The sequence below is a fragment of the Pelodiscus sinensis genome, chromosome 2 (genome assembly GCF_049634645.1).
Source record: "Pelodiscus sinensis isolate JC-2024 chromosome 2, ASM4963464v1, whole genome shotgun sequence".
NCBI classification, from domain to species: domain Eukaryota; kingdom Metazoa; phylum Chordata; order Testudines; family Trionychidae; genus Pelodiscus; species Pelodiscus sinensis.
Window position 1 is genome coordinate 211,744,226 of NC_134712.1, and position 24,172 is coordinate 211,768,397.

Below are 24,172 nucleotides of genomic sequence, written 5' to 3' on the forward strand. Positions count from 1 at the left end.
ATAGAAGGAAATGCATGTAGTCAACAAGATTAACCGATAAGCCTAGTTTTATCAGTTAATCGTATAATCGACATGTTGACATCCCTACTCCTAAGTAAATATGCCTGGAGCAAAATAATATTTAAATTGTCATTACACAGACCAAGCTACAAGAGTATTATCTACATTTTAAAGATGCATAAAGTAACGCACAGAGCAATTACATGACGTACCCAATTTCAACAAAGCAATCATTGACACAATATAGAATTCAAGGGTACATTTATATTATGGCAACTATTGCAGCACAGATGCAGTCTACAACAACAGAAACAGTTTTTCTGTTGGTGTAGAAATGTCATCTCCTCAACAACATTAGCTACATCAACAGAAGCACTCTTCCACTGAAACAGCTGCATCAACACTGCATCATATGTCAGAAAAGCTATGACAATCGGAGCGGTGTGTTTTTTTCATACCTCTGACCAAGGTAGCTCTGCCAATATTACCCTCAAGAGTAGATCAAACCCTGTGACCTTCCCACAGAACGTACTTCTTTCTCAAATGTATACTAAAAGTTCATTGTTGGGCAAGAGATGCTGTCAAGTGCTTTTACACAGTCCCTCTTACTGGTTCCCTTATTGCTGCATAGAACAGGCAGGGATGTGAAACAGGCAGAGGATGGAGATGGAAAAATGCTGTGGTAGCCATAAAAACCACAAGTTTCCGTGTTACCTGCAGAGAAGGATTCTCTTTCAACCTTCTCCTCTAACCTGAGCACACCAAGCATAGCAACATGCCCAGGCAGGCTGTGACCAACTACCACTACCGGCTAGCCCAAAGTTGTGCTCTTTGACATCTCTGGATTAGGGATATAGAATTTTGATTAATTGGCTAATCAACTAGTCAATACAAATTGCATCAACTATTCGATTAGTTGATAAGGGCGCCTTTGCTTTTGAAAGCGCTTCAAAGGTGAAAGCACTGTGGGGGGCGCAGGGCCAGTGGGGAACTGCTCAAGTCCCCCGCTGGCCCCATGCTCCCTGCAGTGTTTCAAAGCAGCATCGCTGCACGGAACCCGGGGTCAGCGTTTCAAAGCGGCAGACCCCGGTCTCCATGCAGCACTGCTACTTTGAAACATTGCATGCAGCCCAAGCCAGCTGGGGATCCCAGGCTGAACATGGCATTTCAAAATGGCAGACCCCTGACTCCACACAGCACTGCCACTTTGAAGAACCCCCGCTTTCCCCCCTTGTTGCCTCTTTCTGATAGATGCAGCAAGAGTCAGGGGAAGCGACTGGTCAACTAGTGTGCTGACTATCCGATAAGCATTTACTTATTGGATAGTCGACTAGTCATTCACACACCTACTCTGGGTTAATACACTGTAGTTAATAACCTGTGGCTGGCCTGTGCCACCTGATCAGGCTTTTAGGACTCTGGCTGTTCCATTGCAATGTAGACTTCTGGGCTTAGGCTGGAGCCCAGGGTCTGGGTCCCTATAAGGTGGGAATGTCCTAGATCTCAGGCTGCACCTTGAGTGTAGACATCTACACCACAATAAATAGCCCCATAGCCTAAGCATACCCTTTGAGGGAATTGCAGTGTTTGCTACATGGAAGAAGAGAGAATGAGCAAGCAGCATTCACTTTCCAAAACTTTTACTGTAGTTCTCTTAGTGAAAAATTTTCCCACAGGTTCACTTCCTTTTTCACATATGCAAGAGGCTGCACAGATTTTTGGCAGACAGGACAAAAAAAATACTCAGGGTTCTCTTAAACCAATGGGTTTCAAACTATGGATTGTGACCCAGTACTGGGTTGTGAAATATCAGGCACTGGGTCTCGTTGGTGCAGGTGGATCAGGTGATAAGTGGGAGTGCTAAGACAGACTACCTATCTGTCCTGGCACCGCTGACTGCTCAGCAGGCGAGGCTACTAGGTAGGGGAGGGAGGTTGGAGCACACAGAGCTGCATGTACTACCTCTGCCCCAAGCACTAGCTCTGTACTCCCATTGGCTGGGAACATGCTGCTGGATGCTTCTGGGGCACAGCATTGTCTGTGGTGCCAAGAGAGGCAGAAAGCCTGCCTTAGCACTCTCGCTGCACTGTTGACTGGGAGCTGCTCAAGGTAAGCCTCTCCTGCCCCAACACTGACCCCCCACAAAAGCTGGAGTTACCTCCTGTACCCCAAAGCTCTCATCCTCAGCTCCACCCTGGAGCCCACACTCCAGTCAAATTAAGCTGGGTCACAGGCATCAACAATTTTCTTCAACTGGGTCACAAGAAAAAAAAAGTTTGAAAACCACCATCTTAAACCATTTTCTCCTCCACAAGTCAGTACAGCTTTCCACAATTTTCCTCTTCTCTGCAGTAAAGGATGCTCAGGGTCAAAATAATTACAACAGTGTTCCTTTTCCTTTGAGTGACAGAAACTTGTCAGGGGATGTTTTACGGTAACAATAATTTATTACAATTAGTAATACAACTGAAATAGTGGAACATAGTTTTTAAGGACAACATGACCCAATTCTGCTCCTACTGAAGAAGTTTTGCTACTGAACTTCAATGGTCTATGCCATATTTCTTCAAAGTCAAGTCAAACTTTATCCTTTTTAATAACAGCTCTCATAACAGAAAGCAGAAATTTCAGGTTATTGAAAACAACTAGCAAAGCCCCACCTTCTCAGACACTCCATACAATACATACAGCTTTGCCACTGATGAAGTGAAAAGGAGTTTAGAGATGTTAAATACAAAAATGGAAAAAACAAAGGATAAAAAGTTTTTTAAAAGTGTCAATGTCCCTTTTACCATTTACACACATATGGCTTTTGAGGATTTGTTTTCTTCCTGATCGGCAATTACATAGCAATATATAATATTATTAGAATGTAACTTAAATAAAACTTCTCTTTTATCCCAGGTGTTAGGTGTTTAGAGCTCAGATAACAAGAACATTTTTAAAGCAATCATACTGCTTTCCTCAACTGTATGAGATATTCATTCAGTACCACAGAGGGCTTTATAGCTGTCTAGCTAGAAAGATTTCTAAAACAGGAATGGAAGGAATGAAGAGCATCTAAAAGAAAAAAAATATGACCAGTTAAAAAAATATAAAAAATTAGCCTGTGTCAACTTTGAATATGTCCCTTTGTCACTTTTGCTAAATTGATTACCTGGAATCAGGATAACTGTGATTTGAAGAACAACATTTCCATAATTTGTAGATTTTCCAGGAAACTAAAGAAGTCTTGCCTATTAGAAGTGCCAGGACATAGAAGTACACAATGCTTCCCAAAAACCTTTGTAGTACATTACCCTCTACCACATTTCTAACAAAAGTGTAATTAAAGGGTTTAGTTAAATTATCTGAATGATCTACAGGTGTATAACTTCTTGGGTTTATACTGTTAAAAGTTTTGCTCAAAAGATTAAGTGCAAATAAGGTATTTACAAATCAGATTTCAGTGTTATGTCTTTTAACGTTTTGTTATTAAAGTGATCTTATTCATGGAATGAGGAGTATGAGCTAAAATTTTCTCTTACATATACAAGGTCAGATTCTGCTTGCTCCATTTACAAGTAATTTCCAAATATCAACATGCTTGACAGGGGCATACACTGTAAGTAAGTTTCTTTTAACCACATTATTAAATCCTTTCCATTAAAAAAGTGAACTAAGTTATATAATCCAGTTTTGTTTCTACTGATGTTCTTGTCTGAGATGCAGAAGGTAAACAATAAAATCAATTAAGTCAGTTTCACTTTCAGATTCTTAATGCTGTAATGTTTAGGTTTCAACCATTGTAGAGGAATGTGTATTTGTTTAAAATAAATGATTGCACTGGAATTTTTAAAACAAACACTTTTATGGAAACACTTCTGTTGGTCTTATAATTTTTTACATCTGTACATTTCAGTTTGAGGAAAATTTTAAAACAATGACTAACACTTCACTGAATTCCATGTTTACTGTCACACAGCAATTTCTAGATCATATTTGCTCAGTCCACAAATAAAAAGGACTATTTCTACCTGACAGCCTTGCAAATTTATCCTAGAATGTGAAAATCGAGTTATGTTCTTCCTGACTTCCGCATCACCATCAATACGAATTCATTCTCCCCAAATATGTATTTGCTTAATCTTATTGCTTTCAATGGGGTTCAAAGCTTTAATTGCAGAACCAAATTCTTTCCTCAGTTATATTTGTTCAACCCCTTCAGTACAATTTAATACAGTCTTCCTTTTTATATAATGATTTACAACAGTGAAAGAATAGGCATAAAATGCTCCTTTTCTACTTTGGTAGTGGTCAGCATTCACTTTTCATAACTGTAAATGACTATACAATGGGGAAGGCAATGGAGAAATCAGGCACATCTTCAAAGATACTGAACAGGTGTAACAGTGGACAGAATTTGGTCCAGTAACTGGAATTTAATTAATCAACAAAGTTGTTTACTAGGAGCTAGAACAGAACCCAGCTCACTCAAGAGCAGCTGGAGCCACAGGAATAGGACAAATTGCAAAATGTTTATTTTTGAAACTAAACTAAGTAGTGGTGGTCTCAGAATACAGAGAGGAAGAAGATGAAACCATTTTTACAGTGTCACTTTTCAGAAAATCATCTTACTTTACTCCTCCTCAGCATCAACTGAGTGTTTGGCTCTTTATAGTCTGTCAGGTGTACCAAAGAGCATAGTATTTTTTTCAACATGGAGAAGTGTCCATTAGTAACCATCCTGAGATTATCAAATATGCTTCACTTGCAATCTATGCACAATTCAACCCAGATTCTGAGAGGTAAAATGCTGTTTTAACTAGTCACTGTGTCCACTACTCTTTCCCCAACTTAAAACACTTAAAGCAGTCCACATTTCTAGGTGTTAAACTGTTTTTAAATCAAGTATATTTCAGTGGATTTACCTTTAAATTACCTTTAGAATTTATGTCAATGCACATAAGTCACTAAAGCATGTATACTAATACCTACTTTACTTATGCATGAAGACCGACTGGTGAAGAAGCTAGCAACTAAATATTACTGATGCAGATAAATAAGATGAATGACTCAATACTAGTGAATCACAATTGCTGTTCAACAGCACATTATATTTCATACCATACAGTATTTCACTCCAGTCACTTTAATTCTTCACAGATGTTCTTTAAAGTAAAAACAGCTGTTCATTATTTTTAATTTTTAAAATAATTAAATCTGACGGTCACCAAAAGGACACCTTTTATTTTTCCCCATGCTATTTATAAATTTATGGAGTCCTATAAACTTGAACGGGTACCGTTTGATTATAAAGCCTCGCAAACCAAAACTTATTCTCAATTTCTGCTGGTTTAATCAACCATAAAATAGACTAGAAAATCATCAGAACTCCACTCCATTTAAATTATTTGAAATTATGCTCACTTGAAAACTACAACAACAACAACAACATCTCAAGGACCTCTGCAATCTTTTCAGAACCAGATGCGACTGTCAAAAGTCTGCCATGAACAACATTAAGCTCAAATAAGAATTACAGTTGAGGGGTGGGGAATTTACCTTGATTGGAGCACTGCTAAATTTAATTTTTCTGTTTGCTGGAATTTCATCTTCATCTGGCAAGCCAATAATTTCAGAGTATTCCACATCAGGCTCATAATAGTTGTTTTCATCACTGTCATCTTGATCATCCTGTTCCATTCCTGACTCTCCCCAGTCAGAATTATACCTTGATCGCACCCTGTAGACATTATAGTCAGAGTGCATATATACATGTGAACTCTGAAAGGCATTCAAGTCTTCTTGGACTTCCTTTCCACTTGCATCATCATAGTGGGATTCAGTAGCATCTGAAACTGCATCTGCTGCAAAACCACAACTCGCTACCAATGTTCTTGATATTTCTGCAGCTCCAGTGCCAATACAAACACCCTCTGCATTTTCTGACTGTTCTTTCTGTTGTAAAGAAACTTCTAAATCTATTTTTTCCTTAGTCCCGGCACAGGATTCTTCAGGTTTTTCCCTGTTAATTATGCTGGCCAATTCTTGCTTAGTTGTCACACAGGCATCAACAGTTTCATAACTTGCTTCTTTATTCTTCCTTATTTCTTCATTTGTTTTTGATACTGGCAAAGTGCTTTTAGAAGTTTCTTCTCTTATTGTAGAAGACGTATTATTTTGCTGGATGGTCTCAGCAGATACAGAACTTGTAGTTTGTTTCACTGGTGAGGACCAGGCATTAGCATCTTTTAAGGGACTGAATCCATCAAGGTTTGAAACGGTAGAGGGTAGATTTGCAACAGTAGATGACAAGTTTAGTGGGTAATGACCAGTTACAGAGTATTCTTCATTGTTTTCTGACTTTTCTAAAATGACCACATTATGTGAATCAGTGTTTTCAAACACAGCACTGAGCTGACTCACTGTTGGAGAGACAGCCTCTGTCCTTGAGCTAAGACTGTCCAATGAATCAGAACTGCCTCTATTAGACTTTGAGCTACACCACTCATCTTGGAGTTCATTGGAAACTACTCTCTCTTTCTTTGGGGAATAGCGATTGGAATGTCCCACTTCATGAACATTTCGCTCAAACATCTTTCGAGTTTCAGTAAACTTGTAATAGGAAGGGCCATCATGCATAGTATCAAATCTACTAATCCTTTCTGAAACTGAAGACTCTAGTTTTACAACTGAACCATCTGTCTTCTCCACAAATTCTTTGGGTCTAATTCTTCTTTGAGGAGACTGGGGACCACCTTTCCCTCTGGTTTTAGGGATAACTCCAGTGTTCTCACTGGGCTCCATGCCCATCTGCATAAATAGGTTTTTAATCCTGTTGACGTTTGAGCCATATTTCCTCCCCCTGCTCTGCTGAGAGGCCTCTCCTTCCTCTTTTGTTTTTTGGTCTCCATCTGATTTAGGTTTGTCAAAGGTGCTTTTTAATGCCTGGAACTCAGTTCTATAAGCATTCCTGTGAGGAGAGGCACTTCGGAGGGTTGTTCTTTCTCCTGAAGATTCTGTTTTCATCATGTTTATTTCAGGAGTGAAAAACCAATTCACATAGTGACTGATGTACCACTTTCAGTCTTCAATTACAAGTGAGATTCTGGTTGAGAACAAAGTGCCTTTCATGTGGCACTGGTCTCCATCAGGGCCATATTCAGTAGTTGTTCTGTCAGATATTATCTAATTATGTGTAAGCAACCATGACACCAAAACAACAGGCAAGACTGATGGATTTTCAGAATAAATGTAGCTTTAACCTGCAACAAAAAGTACAACATTTAAAGTCAAGTTATGCATTTGTATTTTTTCTCATCTAATCAATAACTTCAATTTTAATAAAAAAAATACAAAAAAACCCACAGGGATTCATCCCTCACACAGCATCAATACCAAAATACACATATATGTATTAAAATTCTAAAGCAGACCCAATTTGTTAAAGATTCAACAGTTAGTGTGAAAAAGTTAGCATGCTCACATAACATTTCTTTCCAAGTACCAATTATTAACATGCCACTATGAAACATGGCAATTTTGTGCTGTTCATATTTATGCTACAAACATATTACAACACAAATAAATTTGTTGCAGTGAAACACAAAATTATAAAGAATAAAATTACAAGGAAAATTATGTTACCAAAGTTTCATTGCAGTCAATTTTTTTTTCACTGAAGATGATAAGGGACAAAATAAAAAGAAATATATAGAAAAAGCTATTTGTATCTGGGTATGAAATATTTCATGCAAACTTGATGATTGTGCTTCCCTGAGCCACTAACATTTGCAGTTCCACCTAGGTTTTCACTGAACTACTCACCAATATGCTTTGAATAGTGTTTCTATTCAATGAATAATCATTCAACAATGAAACAACAGCGCTAAAGAATTTTTAAAAATTGCACCAAAAGGTATAGTTCTGTGTATAAAATGGTGAAGTGAAATTTAATAAGACTTGCCCCTTTCCACTTCTTGTATTATTTTAGAATGACAAAGAACATAGAAACATCTAATGTATTGTAAAACATGGAGATACAGGCTAAAGCGTTAAGTCTTCCCGGTCACATCTGCATGCCCAAAGTCACTAAGCTAAAAAGACTGTTTTAAATATAATAAACTGAACGGAAAGTGATATGATGCACCACAATGAATTTGGAGATTCTCAGTTTGGGCAGGAGATGCTCTGAGTGGTGTTTAAAATAAAGAATGAGACTGGGTCTGATTCCAGCCTGAACATCAGACCCAAGGACTGCAGGGGAACAACATATGACTAACAGAGAGCAAAATCTCACTCATTAGTGTCCTTCTGGTTCCTTTTTTCTCTCTAAGGCTATCATTTACTGCTGCAAGCTCCAAATGCAATGCATGAGTGATGTTGTGCTCCTTACCCAGAGGGAGGAATGCTATACCGCTGCAGTCACACCTAGCACTTTAGAGCAAGAAGATTATGGATCAAGTATCTTACACATCTATTCACCAATCTTTAAGCCTAAGAGGTCATTTTAGACTAAGAAATATTACGTGGCTATTAAGGCACAATCCCCTCATTACCTTACTGATAGAGAACACACTTAAATCTCCAAAGCAAAACCTTCAAACTCAAGCCCAGCCAGCTACCCATGCACAAGCAGCAGTGGGTTGCACACAGCTAAGGCTCTAAAGGCTGTGCAGGGGTACTGAGAGCCACTGAACCAAACTGTAAATCCTGTATATGATGGAAATCGCTTTAATCTCGGGGGTGCTGCAGCACCCCCAATAGTCCTAGTTCCAGCACCTATGCTGCGAATCATTAATTTTGTAAAAAAAAATCCCAATTATAGAAACGCGGGTATAATTAGCAGGGTTTTTTCTTAGCCACTGATCATTTCTCTTTCCCTCCCCCTTTACAGATTCCAGCCGATGTTTGCAATGATCATAATAAAAAGAAAAGGAAAGGCTAAGGTAAGGTAAAAGGATCCTGTCTGGCGACACCGAGCAAACCTGTCTGAAAGGGGAAGTGCTGCGAAGAACCCGTTTCTCCGGACCGAAAGGCGAGCGGATCCCATCCGCGCCGGCTCAGGAGCCACCTTGCGCACGGGCAGCAGCAGCCCTGGCCGACCCAGGGGCAAAGCTCAGTGTCCCGGCGCGGGGGGAAGCAAACAAAAGCGGCACCCCGATCCGCCGCTCCCCAGTGCGCGCCGGACCCCTTACCCGGGCGAGGAGCTGCACGCCGCGCCGGGCTGGCTGCGCGCTCAGAGCCGCAGTTCTCCCAGCCCCCGGCTCCGAGCCGCCCGCGCCAAGGCAGAGCGCGGCTGCCGCCCCCAGCCTGTCAGCGGGCAGCAGCCTCCGACTCCGCTACTCAGCGCCATTGCAGGCAGCGGCGGCTCGGGCGCCGACACGCTCCGCGCACACGGAGCTGGGGGGAGGAAGCTCCCGCGCCCCGCCGCAGCCCCCCCCCCCCCGGCTCCCTGGGGGCCGGGCTTGCGCAACGTCTGCCCCGCGGGGGTGCGCTGCCACCAACCGTCGCCGAGGGCGGGCGGCGGGTGACAGGTGCCTCACCTCCGCGCCGCGCCGCAATGGTTTGTTCCGCCGGGGAGGGGACGAGCCACGCTCCAGCTGCAGTCCGGCCGCACGGCCAGTCCGCGGGGAGGGGCGAGGGCGGGCGCCGGTGACCCTGTTGCAGCCCCCTGGGCGCCTCCAGTAGCCCGGCCGGGCGCGCCGCCTCCGGCCACGAGCTCACCAGCCCCGTCCCCTCCCCCAGGTCTGCGCGCAGGTCACTTCCTCCCGCCGCGCGCGGCCGTTGAGCCGTAGCCATGGCACTCACCCCCGGGCCGGGCCGGTCGTTACACCGGCCACAGGACAGCCGCGCGCCAACCTGCTCCCTGGAGACCTGAGCCACTGGCGCGGGGACTGAGGCGGTTTCCTGAGCGCGGGCCGTGCACCTGCTCTAGGCTCCTGTTGACTCTCCCGCTGGCTCTGCGACCCCGCTGGAAAGGGGGCCCGGCAGCCGCAGGTGAGACTGATGCTCTGACTCCGGCCTCACCCCTGCGGGGGCGCAGACACGGGGCATCCTCCGCAGGCCAGACCGACGCCAGCGGACCTCTCCTGAGTCAGGCCAGCTCTGCACTTTAAGTTTCACTTGGACAGGAAGCTCCAGGAGAGAGTTTATTGCAGGATCAGGCCTATGAGGATAGGCATGAGGTGGACTCTCCTCCGCCCTCCGTTAATGTTTTTAAGTGGCCTTTGAACAACGTGCAAGCAAGTCACAAATGAAAACAAAACAATCTGGAACTACAATATATGTATTTTTGCTGGGTTAAGCAGATAGGTCTACACTGGTTCCTTTTTTTTAAGCACACAAACAGCCCAGATACTGCTGACATTTCTTTGTTAACTAGGTAAATATTGCTAGTGGGCCAACATTCCCCACAATCATTTCCAGGTTTTGCATTGATGATAAGAAAACTTAATTCCAGAGAAGGGAATCCAGCAATATCTCCCAAGTAGTTTGGGAAACTGGCACTCCAGAAGATGATTTGTAAATCATACAGCAATTCACAAAGAGTTTACTAGAAGATTTACCTGGCATTCCCCAGATCTTTCAGGGCATGGTGTTGAGGGTGCAGGAGTCAGAGCAGGGCCGGTGGCCACCCACTGCCCTGTGCACCCTACACACCAACATGTCTCTGGGACCAAGCTGGCATATTCCTGGGGCTGGGTTGGCGGGGGCCATACACCCTGCCCTTTGATGTGTTTTCAGGGCTGGGCTTTCTCCACCTGTCTAGCAAAGCACACAATCCAGTGTCACATTCAAGGGCAAAGGGATGAGTTTGAGGCAGGGAGTCACTTACCAGTCCGTGGGCATCCAATGGCTTAGGCAAGGGAAGGCGCTGCCTTCCCAAACCACCAACCTGGCCATGCATGCCCACATTCCACTTCCAGAGCGTCTACTGTAGGCATTCTGGGGGCAGAGTGTTATTGCCCTCAGCACCAGGCCAGGAAGGCTGGAACCACTTCCTCCTCTCCCCTAATGCTCCAGGAGCTGGACTGCACACACACTCCCCTTCCCTCTCCACACCTTCCGACCCACCTTGGTGCTCCGGAGTGACTGTGGAGCGCTCAGTGCACTGCCCCACCTCCTCCCCTTCTCAGGGGGTGGGGCCTCAGCAGAGGGGGTGGGACTGGGGACGGGCCAACAGTCCGATGGCCGGCAAAATGGCAAGTCCCAGAACTAATTTGCCACTCTCTTGGTGGTGTGGCTGCTCCCAGTAGTCACTCTACAATATTGCTGTCCCTCTGATCAGCCCTCTCCCTTTCTATGTTATGGAAAACCATCTCATTCCAGGCAGATCCTGGAATTCCTGCCACAACTAAACCCAGGGCTTGGGGCACATGGTAGAGATGTAAAAGGTTAACTGGTTACCAGGTAAGCATTAGCCTTACTGACATGTTTAGCTGGTGTCCGGGCTGTTCTCCACTCTGGACTCCGAGTGCAGAAGATAGGGGCCCACAAGAGACCTTAAATATCTTGCCTCCATAGACTCTGTTTACAAAAATGTCTTAGAGTCACAGATGCACTGGCTCTGAGAAAAAAAAAGCTGCCACCATCAAGTGATTTAAACCCTAAAAAAAGGGGAGGAACACTTGAATTCCTTCCCCTGGGATAGCTCAAGCTCTTTTACCATAAGAGAGCTTGAAAAAACAAAGAGAAAATAAACTGCAGTCTCTGGTAGCTGACCACTCAGTCTTAGGCAGGCAGACATACCCACACAGACAGACTTCCTGTTTCTTTCCAGGACACAAGACTCAAATCATCATCTTAAAAAAAGGTGATTTTATTAACAAAACAAAAAGATATACTTGATAAAGCATATTTAGTTGGTAGGTATTACAGGGTGTGTCAGGGATGCCCCGGCGCCCTGCACACTAGCTGTTGCCGTCCCCAGAGCTTTGAAGCGAGGCACTGCCCCAAGCCCAGCCCCGACTTTGCCGCGCATGCTTGGCAGCTGCCGGCAATGCCGGACAGCCCTTCCAATCCTGGTGAGAGTAAAGGGAAGGTGCCGAGCGTGAAGCTGCGGCCCTCTCTACATCAGACATGGCACCGGCGGGAAGTTCAAAAGGCACGCTGCCAGCATGAGAGAAAAGAGACTTGCCCATCTGGAGGGAGCAGCTGGAGGGCGCAGGAGGAAGGTAGGAAGTGGCCCAGGACGTGGCTTATGGATAGCCTGTGGGTTGCTGTGCTGCGGATCACAACCCCACCAACCAGACCAGGGACAAACCCTCTGGTTCTTAGGGCTTTGCGTCAGGGCTCGGAGAGAAGGCAGGCCCGAGCCCCCCTACCTTCCCTTGCTGCTCACCCTACCAATCTTGTACTGAACCTTAAGTACTGGTCACGCTGCAAAGGGTGCCGGCGGACTAGGAACACACGCTGCACTGGCGGTCCCCGCGAATGCAGAACTGATGTTGTTAAGGCCTGGTGGGCTGACCACTGGGGACGGGGGAAGGGTAGGACGGTACACCCCTCTCCAGCAGGATTACATGTGGTGGAGAATGTGGGTATTGTCCCATCCCTGAGGTGAGGGGTCAAGAAAAAAAAAGGAGTAGGTGTAGATAGATAGATGTGATAATAGATTGATGGTGGGGTGCGGGTGAGGGCCTGGGCGGCCCCAAGAGAGAGACTTATTACTTTATTTAGGAAGGTTTTTCAGAAAGCATTTGGGGTCTCAGATGGAGACCCCCAAGCTGCTAGAATGGATAGCGGAATATAAGAGACAGCACCAACAACAACAGACACAGCTGAATCAAAAACAGTAAAGGCAACTTTTACGGAAGTTATACGAGCAACAACAGATCCAGCAGGAGAGATGGCCGCAGCGGCACCCGGCCGTAGAACCCTTGGCACCTGGACCAGCAGGGCCAATGGAGGCTGGCCCTGGCAGCGGGTACCAGTTACCAATACGTTTAATGAAGATGGGACCAACAGACAATCCAGAGGCGTATATGGTGATCTTTGAGAGAGTTGCAACCACTGCCTGGGTGGCCAGAAGATCAGTGGGCTACCCTCCTGGCCCCCTATCTGTCAAGGCCAGTGCAGTTGGCCTACCGCAGCCTCTCGGTACAGGAGGCCCTCCACTACCACAAGGTCAAAGAGGTGATCCTAGATCAGTTAGGGGTTATGCTGGAGACCTATTGACAGGTTCCTCCAGGAGCGCTACCACCCCCCCCCCCCGGGCCCGCCCGAGGGCCGTGGCCCAGAAGCTCCAGGAATCCAGCCGACGTTGGTTGGAGCCCGATCAGGAAACTGGGTTGCAGGTGGTGGAGATGGTCTTCCTAGAACAGTTTATACAGATCCTGCCCACTGAGAGGCAGCGATGGGTCCGGCGACACCACCTCACCTCCTCAACAAAGCTGTGGGCTTTATGGCAGACTACCTGGCAGCAGAGGGAATAGAGGAGAAGGGTACATCAAAAAGAGAGACGCCGGCCACACAGAGGGGGATAGCTGGGCTCCAAAAGGGCGGAGAGAATCAAGAGAAAGCCACCACAGGGCTGGGGGGCAGTGGGGGACAACGATTGGCTCCCGTGTGGCCTAGCCCTTCAAGAGAGGACCCCGCAAGAGTGCAAGCTGGCCCCGAAGAGGGTAACCCTACTCTACTGAGTAAGGCAGAGCCCAAGAATATGTGTTTCGAATGCGGCCAAGAGGGCCATTTTAGATGGGACCGCCCCTTTGGGCAAGTGTTAACGGTAACCCAAAGGGAACAACCCATAGGAGGAGGGAGAATAATTGTAAGGGTCCGCGTGGAGGGCACGCCAGTGGAGGCCCTTGTGGATACGGGCTGTAGCCAAACCGTCGTGAGGGCATACTTAGTGAGGCACTTTTAGTCGGCAGGGCTCCCGCTGCGTATGCAATGTGTGCATGGGGAAGTGCCCCGACCGCATGGGTCCATCTGGCCGAAGGGAAGGAGGAAACAATTTGCTGAGTGGCCTTAGCCCCAAAGCTCACTTACCCAGTTATATTGGGGCGGGACTAGGGCAGATTTCAGCACATCTGGAGGGACTGGAACAGGAAGGAATTGGAGGGGCAGGCCTGCTTAAACCAAGTAGATTCCGTGGGGACCCAGGAGGACACAGAGAGGGGCTGTGGTGCTCAGCACAGAAGGGGAAGGATAGAAACCAGCCCGACGGGAAGCTTGCACCTGATGAGGTGTTGGACGGGAGAGGCTTCTTCAAAGAACAGTGAGCCGATCCCTCCTCACAAAGGGCCTGGGAATATGCATCCGATGGAAAGAGGGACTGAACAGAGATGCAGGCACGAGGGCCTCATTTCAAGGTACACGCTGAAAGGCTGTATGGGTGGTGGACAGCCCCGGGGAAAGGGGAGAGACAAGGCAGTTATTAGTTCTGGCACACCATCAGAGGGTGCTGGTAGAGTTAGCCCATGATAACCTGTGGGCCGGACACTTGGGTCAAGACAACACACTGCAGCAGGTCCGTCAGAGATTTTATTGGCCCGGCATACATAAAGAAGTAAAGAACTTCTGTAAGACATGCCCTGCCTTCCAGTGGACGGGTTCAGAGGTGGTACCCAAGGCCCCTTTTGTACCTTTGCCCGTGGTGGGGGTACCCTTTGAACGGATTGCCTTAGATATAGTTGGCCCCCTGGAAAAATCATAAGGGGGTCACCAATATATAATGGTAGTTTTGGATTATACCACCTGCTACCCTGAGGCCATCCCTTTGCGAAACATCACAGCCCCAACCTTAGCCACCAAGCCAATGAAGATCTCTCAAGGGGGAATCCTTCGAGAGGTCTTGACCAACCAGGGTGCAAATGTGACGTCTTGATTAATGGCAGAATTGTGCTGCCTATTAAATATTAAGACTTTAAAGATGTCCGTATACCACCCCCAGACAGATGGACTGGTAGAACATTTTAATAGAACGTTAAAATCAGTGCTCCGTTGATTCGTAGCAGATGATTCAAAAGATTGGAATAGGTTACTTCCCACAGGCTACGTCTACACTGGCCCCTTTTCCGGAAGGGGCATGTAAATTTCACTAGTCGTCGTAGGGAAATCCACGGGGGATTTAAATATCCCCCGCGGCATTTAAATAAAAATGTCCGCCGCTTTTTTCCGGCTTTTAAAAAAGCCGGAAAAGAGCGTCTAGACTGGCCCCGATCCTCCGGAAAAAGTGCCCTTTTCCGGAGGCTCTTATTCTTACTTCAAAGTATGTTGGCTTACTTCAAAGTAAGAATAAGAGCCTCCGGAAAAGGGCACTTTTTCCGGAGGATCGGGGCCAGTCTAGACGCTCTTTTCCGGCTTTTTTAAAAGCCGGAAAAAAGCGGCGGACATTTTTATTTAAATGCCGCGGGGGATATTTAAATCCCCCGCGGATTTCCCTACGACGACTAGTGAAATTTACATGCCCCTTCCGGAAAAGGGGCCAGTGTAGACGTAGCCACATTGTTTTTCATCGTCAGAAAAGTCCCACAGGCCTCCACCAGGTTCTCCCCTTTTGTGACTAAATAACTTTTCCCCTTTACTCATGATCTGCACTGATCCATACCTCAAGGCCCAGTTCACTCGCATGTCCAATATTTCTTATAGGCATGGTAGTTCTGATTACTGCGTCAGCTCTGTCCAGCCCTTAACTTAGAAGATAAAAAGGAAAAGCAGACCAGGTATCTATATTCAATTCTAATTTCAGCACTGTATCCTATTGGTTCTTCTGGCCCCGTTCCAACACATTTGCTAGCTACCTGAGTTTAACCCTTTAGTCACCGAGTGCTGGTCAGCACTCCTCTTATCCATCATACCTGGTAACTAGTTAATTGCAGGGCTGGGTCTGGTCAGGCTGGAGCAACTTCCAGCATCATCATAAATAGAAGCACAACTTAAATGTATACCCCAAATTTAAAAACACAGTAAGAGAACCAAAAAAGTGCCACCGTGGCTTAACAACCAGGTAAAAGAAGTAGACACAGATAAAAAGATATCTTTTAAAAAGTGGAAATCAAATCTTAGTGAGGAAAATACAAAGGACTATAGACACTGTCAAATTAAGTGTAAAAATATAATAAGAAAAGCCAAAAAGGAGTTTGAAGAACAGCTAATCCAAAACTCAAAAAGTAGAAGTACAGTAAAACTCCATTAGTCCGGCATCCAATGCTCCGGGACTCCTGATGGTCCGGCACCATCAGGAACCCGGAAGTGCTGGGGCAGCCGGACAGGCTTCCCCCATTCAGCTGCTGCTGAAACTGACCAGCAGCTGAATCGGGGAAGCGGGGAGCAGAGCAGCTGGGGTGCTGCTGGGTTGGTCCGGTAGCGCTGCCCCTCGGGGCTGCGGGACCAACCCGGCAGGACCCCAGCTGCTCTGCCCCAGGGGTCCCTGATTCAGCTGCTGCTGAAACAGATCAGCGGCTGATTCCAGGAAGCCCGGGGCAGAGCAGCTCTGCCCGGGGCTTCCTGGAATCAGCCGCTGATCTGTTTCAGCAGCGGCTGACTTGGGGACCCCTGGGGCAGAGCAGCTGGGGTGCTGCCGGGTTGGTCCCACAGCGCTGAGAGGTGGCGCTACGGGACCAACCCGGCAGCACCCCAGCTGCTTTGCCCCAGGCCCCGGGATTCAGCCGCTGCTGAAACTGACCAGCAGCATCAGTTTCACCAGCAGGCTGAATCTGGATGCCTGGGGCAGAGCAGCTGGGGTGCTGCCCGGTTGGTCTTGTAGTGCCGCCCCTCCGTGCTGCAGGACCAACACGGCAGCACCCCAGCTGCTCTGCCCCAGAGGTCCCCAAGTCAGCCGCTGCTGAAACAGATCAGCGGCTGATTCCAGGAAGCCCCGGGCAGAGTAGCTCTGCCCGGGGCTTCCTGGAATCAGCCGCTGATCTGTTTCAGCAGCGGCTGAATGGGGGACCCCTCGGGCAGAGCAGCTGGGGTCCTGCCGGGTTGGTTCCGCAGCGCCGTCCTTTGGCGCTGCGGGACCAACCCGGCAGCACTCCAGCTGCTCTGCCCCAGGCGTCCCCAAGAGCAGTTGGAGTGCTGCTGGGTTGGTGCCGTAGCGCCGCCCCTCGGTGCTGCGGGACCAACCCGGCAGCTCCCCAGCTGCTCTATTGCAGGCATCCCCGATTCAGCTGCTGCTGAAATTGACCAGCAGCGGCTGAATCAGGGACTCCTGGGGCAGAGCCTGACTATCGTAAGGGGGGGCTATGAGGGGTCTGGGTGGCATCCCCTCCCACCCCACTCCAGACCCCTCATAGCCCCCCCTTCTGATAGTCCGGCATATCTGATAATCCGGCACCCCCTGGGTCCTAAAGGTGCCGGATTATCGGAAGTTTACTGTAAAATGTTTTTTAAGTACATCAGAAGCAGGAAGCGAGCTAAACAACCAGTGGGGCCCTTAGATGATCGAGATGCTAAAGGAGCACTCAAAGATGATAAAGTCATAGCGGAGAAGCTAAATGAATTCTTTGCTTTGGTCTTCATGGCTGAGGATATTGGGGAGATTCCCAAACCTGAGTCATTCTTTTTAGCTGATAAATATGAGGAATTGTTCCAGATTGAGGTGGTGTTAGAAAAGGTTTTGAAATGAATTGATAAACTTAACAGTAACACATCACTGGGACCAGATGACATTCACCCAAGAGTTCTGAAAGAATTCAAATGGGAAATTACAGAACTATTAACTGTGGTTTGTAACCTATCCTTTAAATCGGCTTCTGTACTTAATGAATAGAAGATAGCTAACGTGATGCCAATATTTAAAAAGGGCTCAAGAGGTGATCCTGGCAATTACAGACAAGTAAGTTTAACGTCAGTATCGGGCAAATTAGTTGAAACTATAGTGAAGAATAAAATTGTCAGACACGTGGATGTATATAATTTGTTGGGGGAAAGTCAACATGATTTCTGTAAAGGGAAATCAGCCTTACAAATCTGCTAGAGTCCTTTGAGGGGATCAACAAGCAAGGGGGCAAGGGGAATCCAGTGGATATAGTATACTTAGATTTCCAGAAAGGTTTTGACAAAGTCCCTCACCAAAGGCTCTTAAGTAAAGTAAATTGTCATGAGATAAGAGGGAAGGTCCTTTCATGGACTGATAACTGGTTAAAAGACAGGAAATAAAGGGTAGGAAGAAATGGTAAGTTTTCCAAGTGGAGAGAGGTAATTAGTGGGGTCCCTTAAAGTTCTGACCTGGGACTCATCCTATTCAACTTATTTAGAAATGATCTAGAGAAAGGGGTAAACAGTAAAGTGGCAAAATTCACAGATGATACCAAACTGCTCAAGGTAGTTAAGACCAAAGCAGACTGTGAAGAGCTTCAAAAAGATCTCACCAAACTAAGTGATTAGGCAACAAAATGGCAAAATTATCAATTAATGTTAATAATTGTAAAATAATGCACATTGGAATAAATAATCCCAACTATATATACAATATGATGGGGACTACTCAGGCGAAAGATCTTGGAGTCATTGTGAATAGTTCTCTGAAAACATCCACTCAGTGTGCAGTGGCAGTCAAAAAATCAAATAGAATGTTAGAAGTCATTAAAAAAGGTATAGAGAATAAGATAGAAAACATCTTATTGCCTCTATATAAAACCATGCTACACCCACATCTTGAATACTGCATAGAGCTTAGGGATGTTAAACGAGTCAACTATCCTTTTGCTTTTGGTTATTGGATAGCCTTTGGACTAGTGGACTAGTCGATATCCCCGTCCCCTCTTGCTACCTAGCTGACCCCGAGCTCCATGGCTTTGAAATGTACAAGAGCCCCCGCTGGGACTCTTGTGCATTTCAAAGCAGGCAAGCCACATGCAGCCCAGAGTCAGCGGGACTTCCCACTGGTCAGGGCTGTACACGGAGTTCTGCATTCCTCCTTTGAAATGTACAAGAGCCCCAGCAAAGGAGGAATGCGGAAGTCAATAGGTGGAAGTGCCTATTGGCTAGTCGATGGAAATTCCATCGACTAGGCGACTAGTCAATTAACCGCATTTTAACATCCTTAGTACAGATGTGGTCACCTCATCTCAAAAAAGATATAGTGGCATTGGAAAAGGTTCAGAAAAGGGCAAGAACAATTATTAGGGGGTTTGGAAATGGTCCGGTATGAAGAGAGATTTAAAAGACTTGGACTTTTCAGCTTAGAAAAGAGGAGACTAAGGGGGGGATATGATAGAGGTCTATAAAATCATGTCTGGTGTGGAAAAAGTGAATAAGGAAAAGTTATTTACTTATTCTCACAATAAAAGAACTAGGGGTCACCAAATGAAATTAATAAGCAGCAGGTTTAAAACAAACAAAAGGAAGTTTTTCTTCACTCAGCGCACAGTCAACCTGTGGATCTCCTTGCCAGAGGTTGCAGTGAAGGCTAGAACTTTAACAGGATTCAAAAATGAGCTAGATAGAGTAATGGAGGTTAGGTCCATCAATGGCTGCTAGCCAGGATGGATAGAAATGGTATCCCTAGTCTCTGTTTCTCTGGAGGTGGGTGACGGGAGGGATCATGTGAGGATTACCTGTTGTGATCCCTCCCTCTGGGGCATCTGGTATTGGCAACTGTCGGCAGACAGGATACTGGGTTAGATGGACCTTTGGTCTGACCCAGTATGGTCGTTCTTATGTTCTTATACAGAGCTGGCAGAACTCCTGCCTAGAGCAGTCTCCGCCATGGGACCCCAGGAGCTCTTCATCTGCCCTCCATGGTTAATCAGTTAAATGATTAAAATTATATTTTTAACCTGTGAACTTTTTTCATGGGTATTTATTTTCTTAGCAAGGGGTTGTGTGTGGAGGGGTGCAGGAGTCAGGGGCGGGAGGTGTGATGAGAGGTGCAGCAATCAGGACACTATTTTAGGGAGGGCAGAGGACTGAAGCTCCTCCCACCCCCCAAGTATCGTACCTGGGTGCTATTTGCTGTTCTCCTTCATGTTACTACCAGGGAGCAAGAGGAAAGGTCACAGTTTGCCTCACTTTCTTCTCTGCCCCCTCCCCTCACCAGCCAGGAGAGGAATGCAGACAAGCTGTATACTTTCCTCTCACTCTCTGGAAGTGACAGGAGAAGACGAGCAAACACCTCCTGCTGACCACTGGGCGAATTAGCTCAGTTGAGTACACTGCCTTTCAGTAGGTGTCTCACCTACTGTCACTAACATCTTCACCTTCTTTGGGGTCTGGATCCATGTGGATGGTCACATTCTCTTCAGTGCACAACTCTCCAGCTGTGCCTCCAACTCCGTTCTCCTCTTTCGGGAGATCAGGCAGTCGTTCACCTGGCCTCACACCAGGGTGGTGAATTGCAGCCCCTAGTCTAGTCCTTCCCTCAGGACCAAACTGTAGTTCTTTGGCTGGCTACTCTCTTTGGCAGCTCATGAGGCAAAGATGGGGGGCAGGGCCTCCTGCTTATCTCGGCCACAGCCCAGGGACCGTATAGCTGGAAGCCTATAACTGCTTGTCTGTCCTCTCTGTCATTGCCTCCTTTCCCTGGGCCACTTCCTCATATTCCCAGAACCTACTTTGCCCTGTATCAGGGTTTCAGTCTGGCAGCTAATCAGACTGACGCTCTCCTTGCTCCTCTGACCCTGCCCTGCTCTGCTCTGCCACAACACTTCTCCTTTCAAGCAGACAGTTCTCCTCCCTCAAACTCCAAAGGGAAACTGAACTCCTGTCTGTCTTGCAGCCCTTCTTATAAGTACCAACTTGGCTCTGATTGGCTGCCTTTAAGCCATCCTCTTGTTGGCTTCCAATAAGCCTTTTCCCCATTGGCTGGGCTCCCTTCCAGACAGCAAAACATTTCTGTGCTAGAATTCTCTTTCTAGCAGCATGCAGAGAGGTGGAATAGAGTATGACAAGTGGAGCTATATACTAAAAGGATCCAATGCTGAAGATCCAGTCTAAGGAGCATATAATAAATACTGCTACAGTTCAGAGGAGCCATGTAATAACTTCTTCCCAGACTGCTAAGTTAAAGATTCAATCTTCCATGTAAGTCCATGGCATAGAACCTAAAAGGGTTGTAATACATCTTTAAATAGATATTTAGAAATACTGCACAGATTTTAAACAGTTAAAATTAAATCAAATCTTGTCCTAAACTACTTGACATTGCCATTGTAAATACAGGCAGTCCCCGGGTTACGTACAAGATAGGGACTGTAGGTTTGTTCTTAAGTTGAATTTGTATGTAAGTCGGAACTGGTACATATTGTAGGGGAAACTCTAGCCAAAGATTTCTCCAGAGCTCAGTTTTATTCTACCACACCTGACTTCCCTCAGTCCTTTATTCTCAAGCTGAGGTGTCTTCTGAGAAAAGCTGCTCCGCGTCTCCCTGGTCTGCTGGGGGGAAGCAGCTAGTGCGGAGTTGCCTCACCCGGTTTGTAAGTAGGGATCCGATGTAAGTCGGATCCATGTAACCCGGGGACTGCCTGTATTAGTATCAGTTTGGAGAAAAGGAGAACTCTTTGCAAATAAAACCACAAAAATAGTTAGAAAACCACTTACCCTCCATAGAGAGTATTTCTTTAACAGAATTGGAAGTCTCCTTTATATGGACCCAACAGAGCATAATGCTGAATAGAAATTTTAAACAGGAATGTAAATGCCTTATTTACTTCATGAATACAGAACAAGCATGCAGAGCAGCTAGAAAACAATTTAGCTGTAAGAGAGAGAAATCCAAGGGAGATTTAAAATTCATATTTTATGGTACTGAGAACTGAAATCAGAAACACTTTAACAAGAGATGAAACATGACTGAAGTGAATTAAAATTTTAAGGAGATTAAATATTGTATTCAATTTAAAATTTTCTACCTGTTATGAGAATTGCATAGAGATGTTAAGATGCAGTTAATTGGCTAACTGAATAGTCAATAAAATTTTTATCAGCTACTCAATTAGTGGATAAGGGAAGGCAGTCTGGCTTAGTCCCGGTTTGCACCATGTCCAGGACCTATTCCCACTGTGGCTCTGCATTTTAAATGTAGTAAGATCCAGGCTGCCTGCCCACCTGGCTCTTAGTACATTTAAACTGCAGAGCTGCAGCAGGAATATGTCCTGAACCTGGAGCAAACTGGGATTGAGCCAAGCTGCCTGCCCAGCTAGAGCAGCCTCTGTCCGCAGGTAGCCCAGACCACTGTGGACAGAGTCTGCTTTGCAGCAGCAGCCCCTGTCCATGGGGGTCCCAGCAGACAGGGTCAGCTGCCAGAGCAGCTTCTGTCTGTGGTCAGCCTGGGCCACCATGGACAGGGGCTGTTTCACAGCATCTTCCCCTGCCCGACCCAGTCCCTGCACTGCTGTCTCTGATAAAGGTAGCAGCTGCGGGATGGGGGCGGAGGGGAGGTGACAGGCAGCACCCTGGAGATGGTGCTGGGGGGGAGCTAGCTTTTAAGACGGCTCCACCCAGCACTGGCTCCTGATTTCTCCCCCACCTTTTGCCTCTGATACAGAAGCAGCAAATGGGGGTGGGAAGCAAGTAGTCAACTAGATTAACTAATAAGCCTAAATTTATCACTGTTCATTTACATCCCTAATACTACACATCCACTGCTATAAACATCAGATTCAAAATTGTTTGTAATTGGATTTTAGTATGTAAAACTTTGGTTTTTATTCTTCCATCACAAATGTATGTAACTTTTTTATATGTAACTAATATATCACACTAATGTTACATTATTCTGCCAAGTAGTTATACAAAACTATATATACTTCTACAGAGTGTATCTTGAAAGAGTCAGTAGTAAATCAAAGGGATCTTGTTTTTTACAAATTGATGAGATGAGCACACACACAAGAAGCCAGGAACTTCCAGATGGGGAGAGGGAGAAGTATGTGTTTGTGTTGCACTCTTTAAGTAAATAACATGAAACTGATGATTTGATTTTCATAGTGTTGGTGATAAGCACTGAAGGTAGGTTTCATGAAAGTACTTAAGCATGTAAACTCCACACTTAGGCTGTGTCTAGACTACATGCCTCTGTCGTCAGAGGCATGTAGATTAGACACATAGGCAAAGGCAAATGAAGCCGCAATTTAAATGATCGCGGCTTCATTTACATTTACATGGCTGCCACGCTGAGCCGACAAACAGCTGATCAGTTGTTTGTCCGCTCAGCGCGATAGTCTGGACGCTCCCCTGCCGACAACAAAGCCCTTTGTCGGCAGCCCCGTTATTCCTCGTGGGATGAGGTTTACCGGGGCTGCCGACAAAGGGCTTTGATGTTGGCAGGGGAGGGTCCAGACTAGCGCGCTGAGCGGACAAACTGGTGATCAGCTGTTTGTCGGCTCAGCGCGGCAGCCATGTAAATGTAAATGAAGCCGCGATCATTTAAATCGCGGCTTCATTTGCCTTTCCCAAAAAAACAAATCTACATGCCTCTGCCGACAATATGGCTTTGTTGACGGAGCCATGTAAAATAGTTTACTCAGCATAGTCAAAGAAGCGGGGATTTAAATAATCTCTGCTTCATTAAAATAAAAATGGCCACCATGCTGTGCTGATGATCAGCTGATCCGGCACAGCGCGGCAGTCTAGACGCAGCACGGTCAACAAAGGCTTCTCTTGTCGACCGTGCCATGTCAGCTGATCATCGGCACAGCACGGTGGCCATTTTTATTTTAATGAAGCGGGGATTATTTAAATCCCCACTTCTTTGACTATGCCGAGTAAACTACTTTACAAGGCTCCGTCGACAGAGCCATGTAGTCTATACGCACCCCTACATGTATAAAGTCCCATTTCTAAGTCCCACACTGCAATCCAGTTGAATCCTGTAAGTGCTTAAACTTACTCAGATAGTGCCTACATTTTTCAAAGTAAAAATTCCCTACATGCAAAAGTTTCTGCCTTTGGTTATGTCCACTGCTGTATCCCCCTCAGCATCCGGATGACTATCACCTATTTAAGACCCAGAATGATTCATAAAGCAGGAAAGACAGTCATTCAACCACCTAATTCGCACAAGAGTGCAGATTTGTAGGCATCCACTGAGTACTCATAACAGTTCAGACCCTATTATAAATCCAGGAGGAGGCAGCAGTGCTGCCTCTTTCCCCCTTATAACTTTTATCCCACTGGAATGTAGGAGACCCAAGTTCATTTCACAGCTTTTGCACTGAGGATACTGAATAACTGGAGCAGGGGAACTTGCTCCTTTATTTGGCCTTATGATTTTTTCATTATTGATCCACAGTGAAAGAGCTTC

General features: G+C 46.1%; 1 protein-coding gene and 1 long non-coding RNA gene across 9 annotated transcripts in view; one reads left to right on the plus strand and one right to left on the minus strand.

Annotated features, from left to right (window-relative positions):
* The window catches only part of LOC142827341 (uncharacterized), a 41,376-nt gene extending 32,447 nt beyond the window's left edge, over positions 1-8,929 (plus strand). Inside the window, exon 3 of the long non-coding RNA XR_012902047.1 lies at positions 8,879-8,929. This is a non-coding gene — a long non-coding RNA (uncharacterized LOC142827341). The remainder of the gene's footprint in view (positions 1-8,878) is intronic.
* PPP1R9A (protein phosphatase 1 regulatory subunit 9A) overlaps positions 1-10,262 on the minus strand; it is a 265,453-nt gene extending 255,191 nt beyond the window's left edge. For 2 of the 8 annotated variants that reach the window (XR_012902046.1, XM_075922342.1), the window contains exons 1-2: positions 9,528-10,261; positions 5,545-7,247 (exon numbers count right to left, since the gene is read on the minus strand). Coding sequence is in view for 7 of the 8 variants with exons in the window: in XM_075922342.1 (XP_075778457.1) it covers positions 5,545-7,014 (1,470 nt within the window). In the remaining variant the exon portion in view is untranslated. Of the gene's footprint in view, positions 1-5,544; positions 7,248-8,969; positions 9,115-9,179; positions 9,409-9,527 lie in introns of those variants that run through there. The other 6 variants (XM_075922344.1, XM_075922343.1, XM_075922340.1 and 3 more) reach the window with 5 other exon arrangements.
* Positions 10,263-24,172: the final 13,910 nt, after the last annotated feature.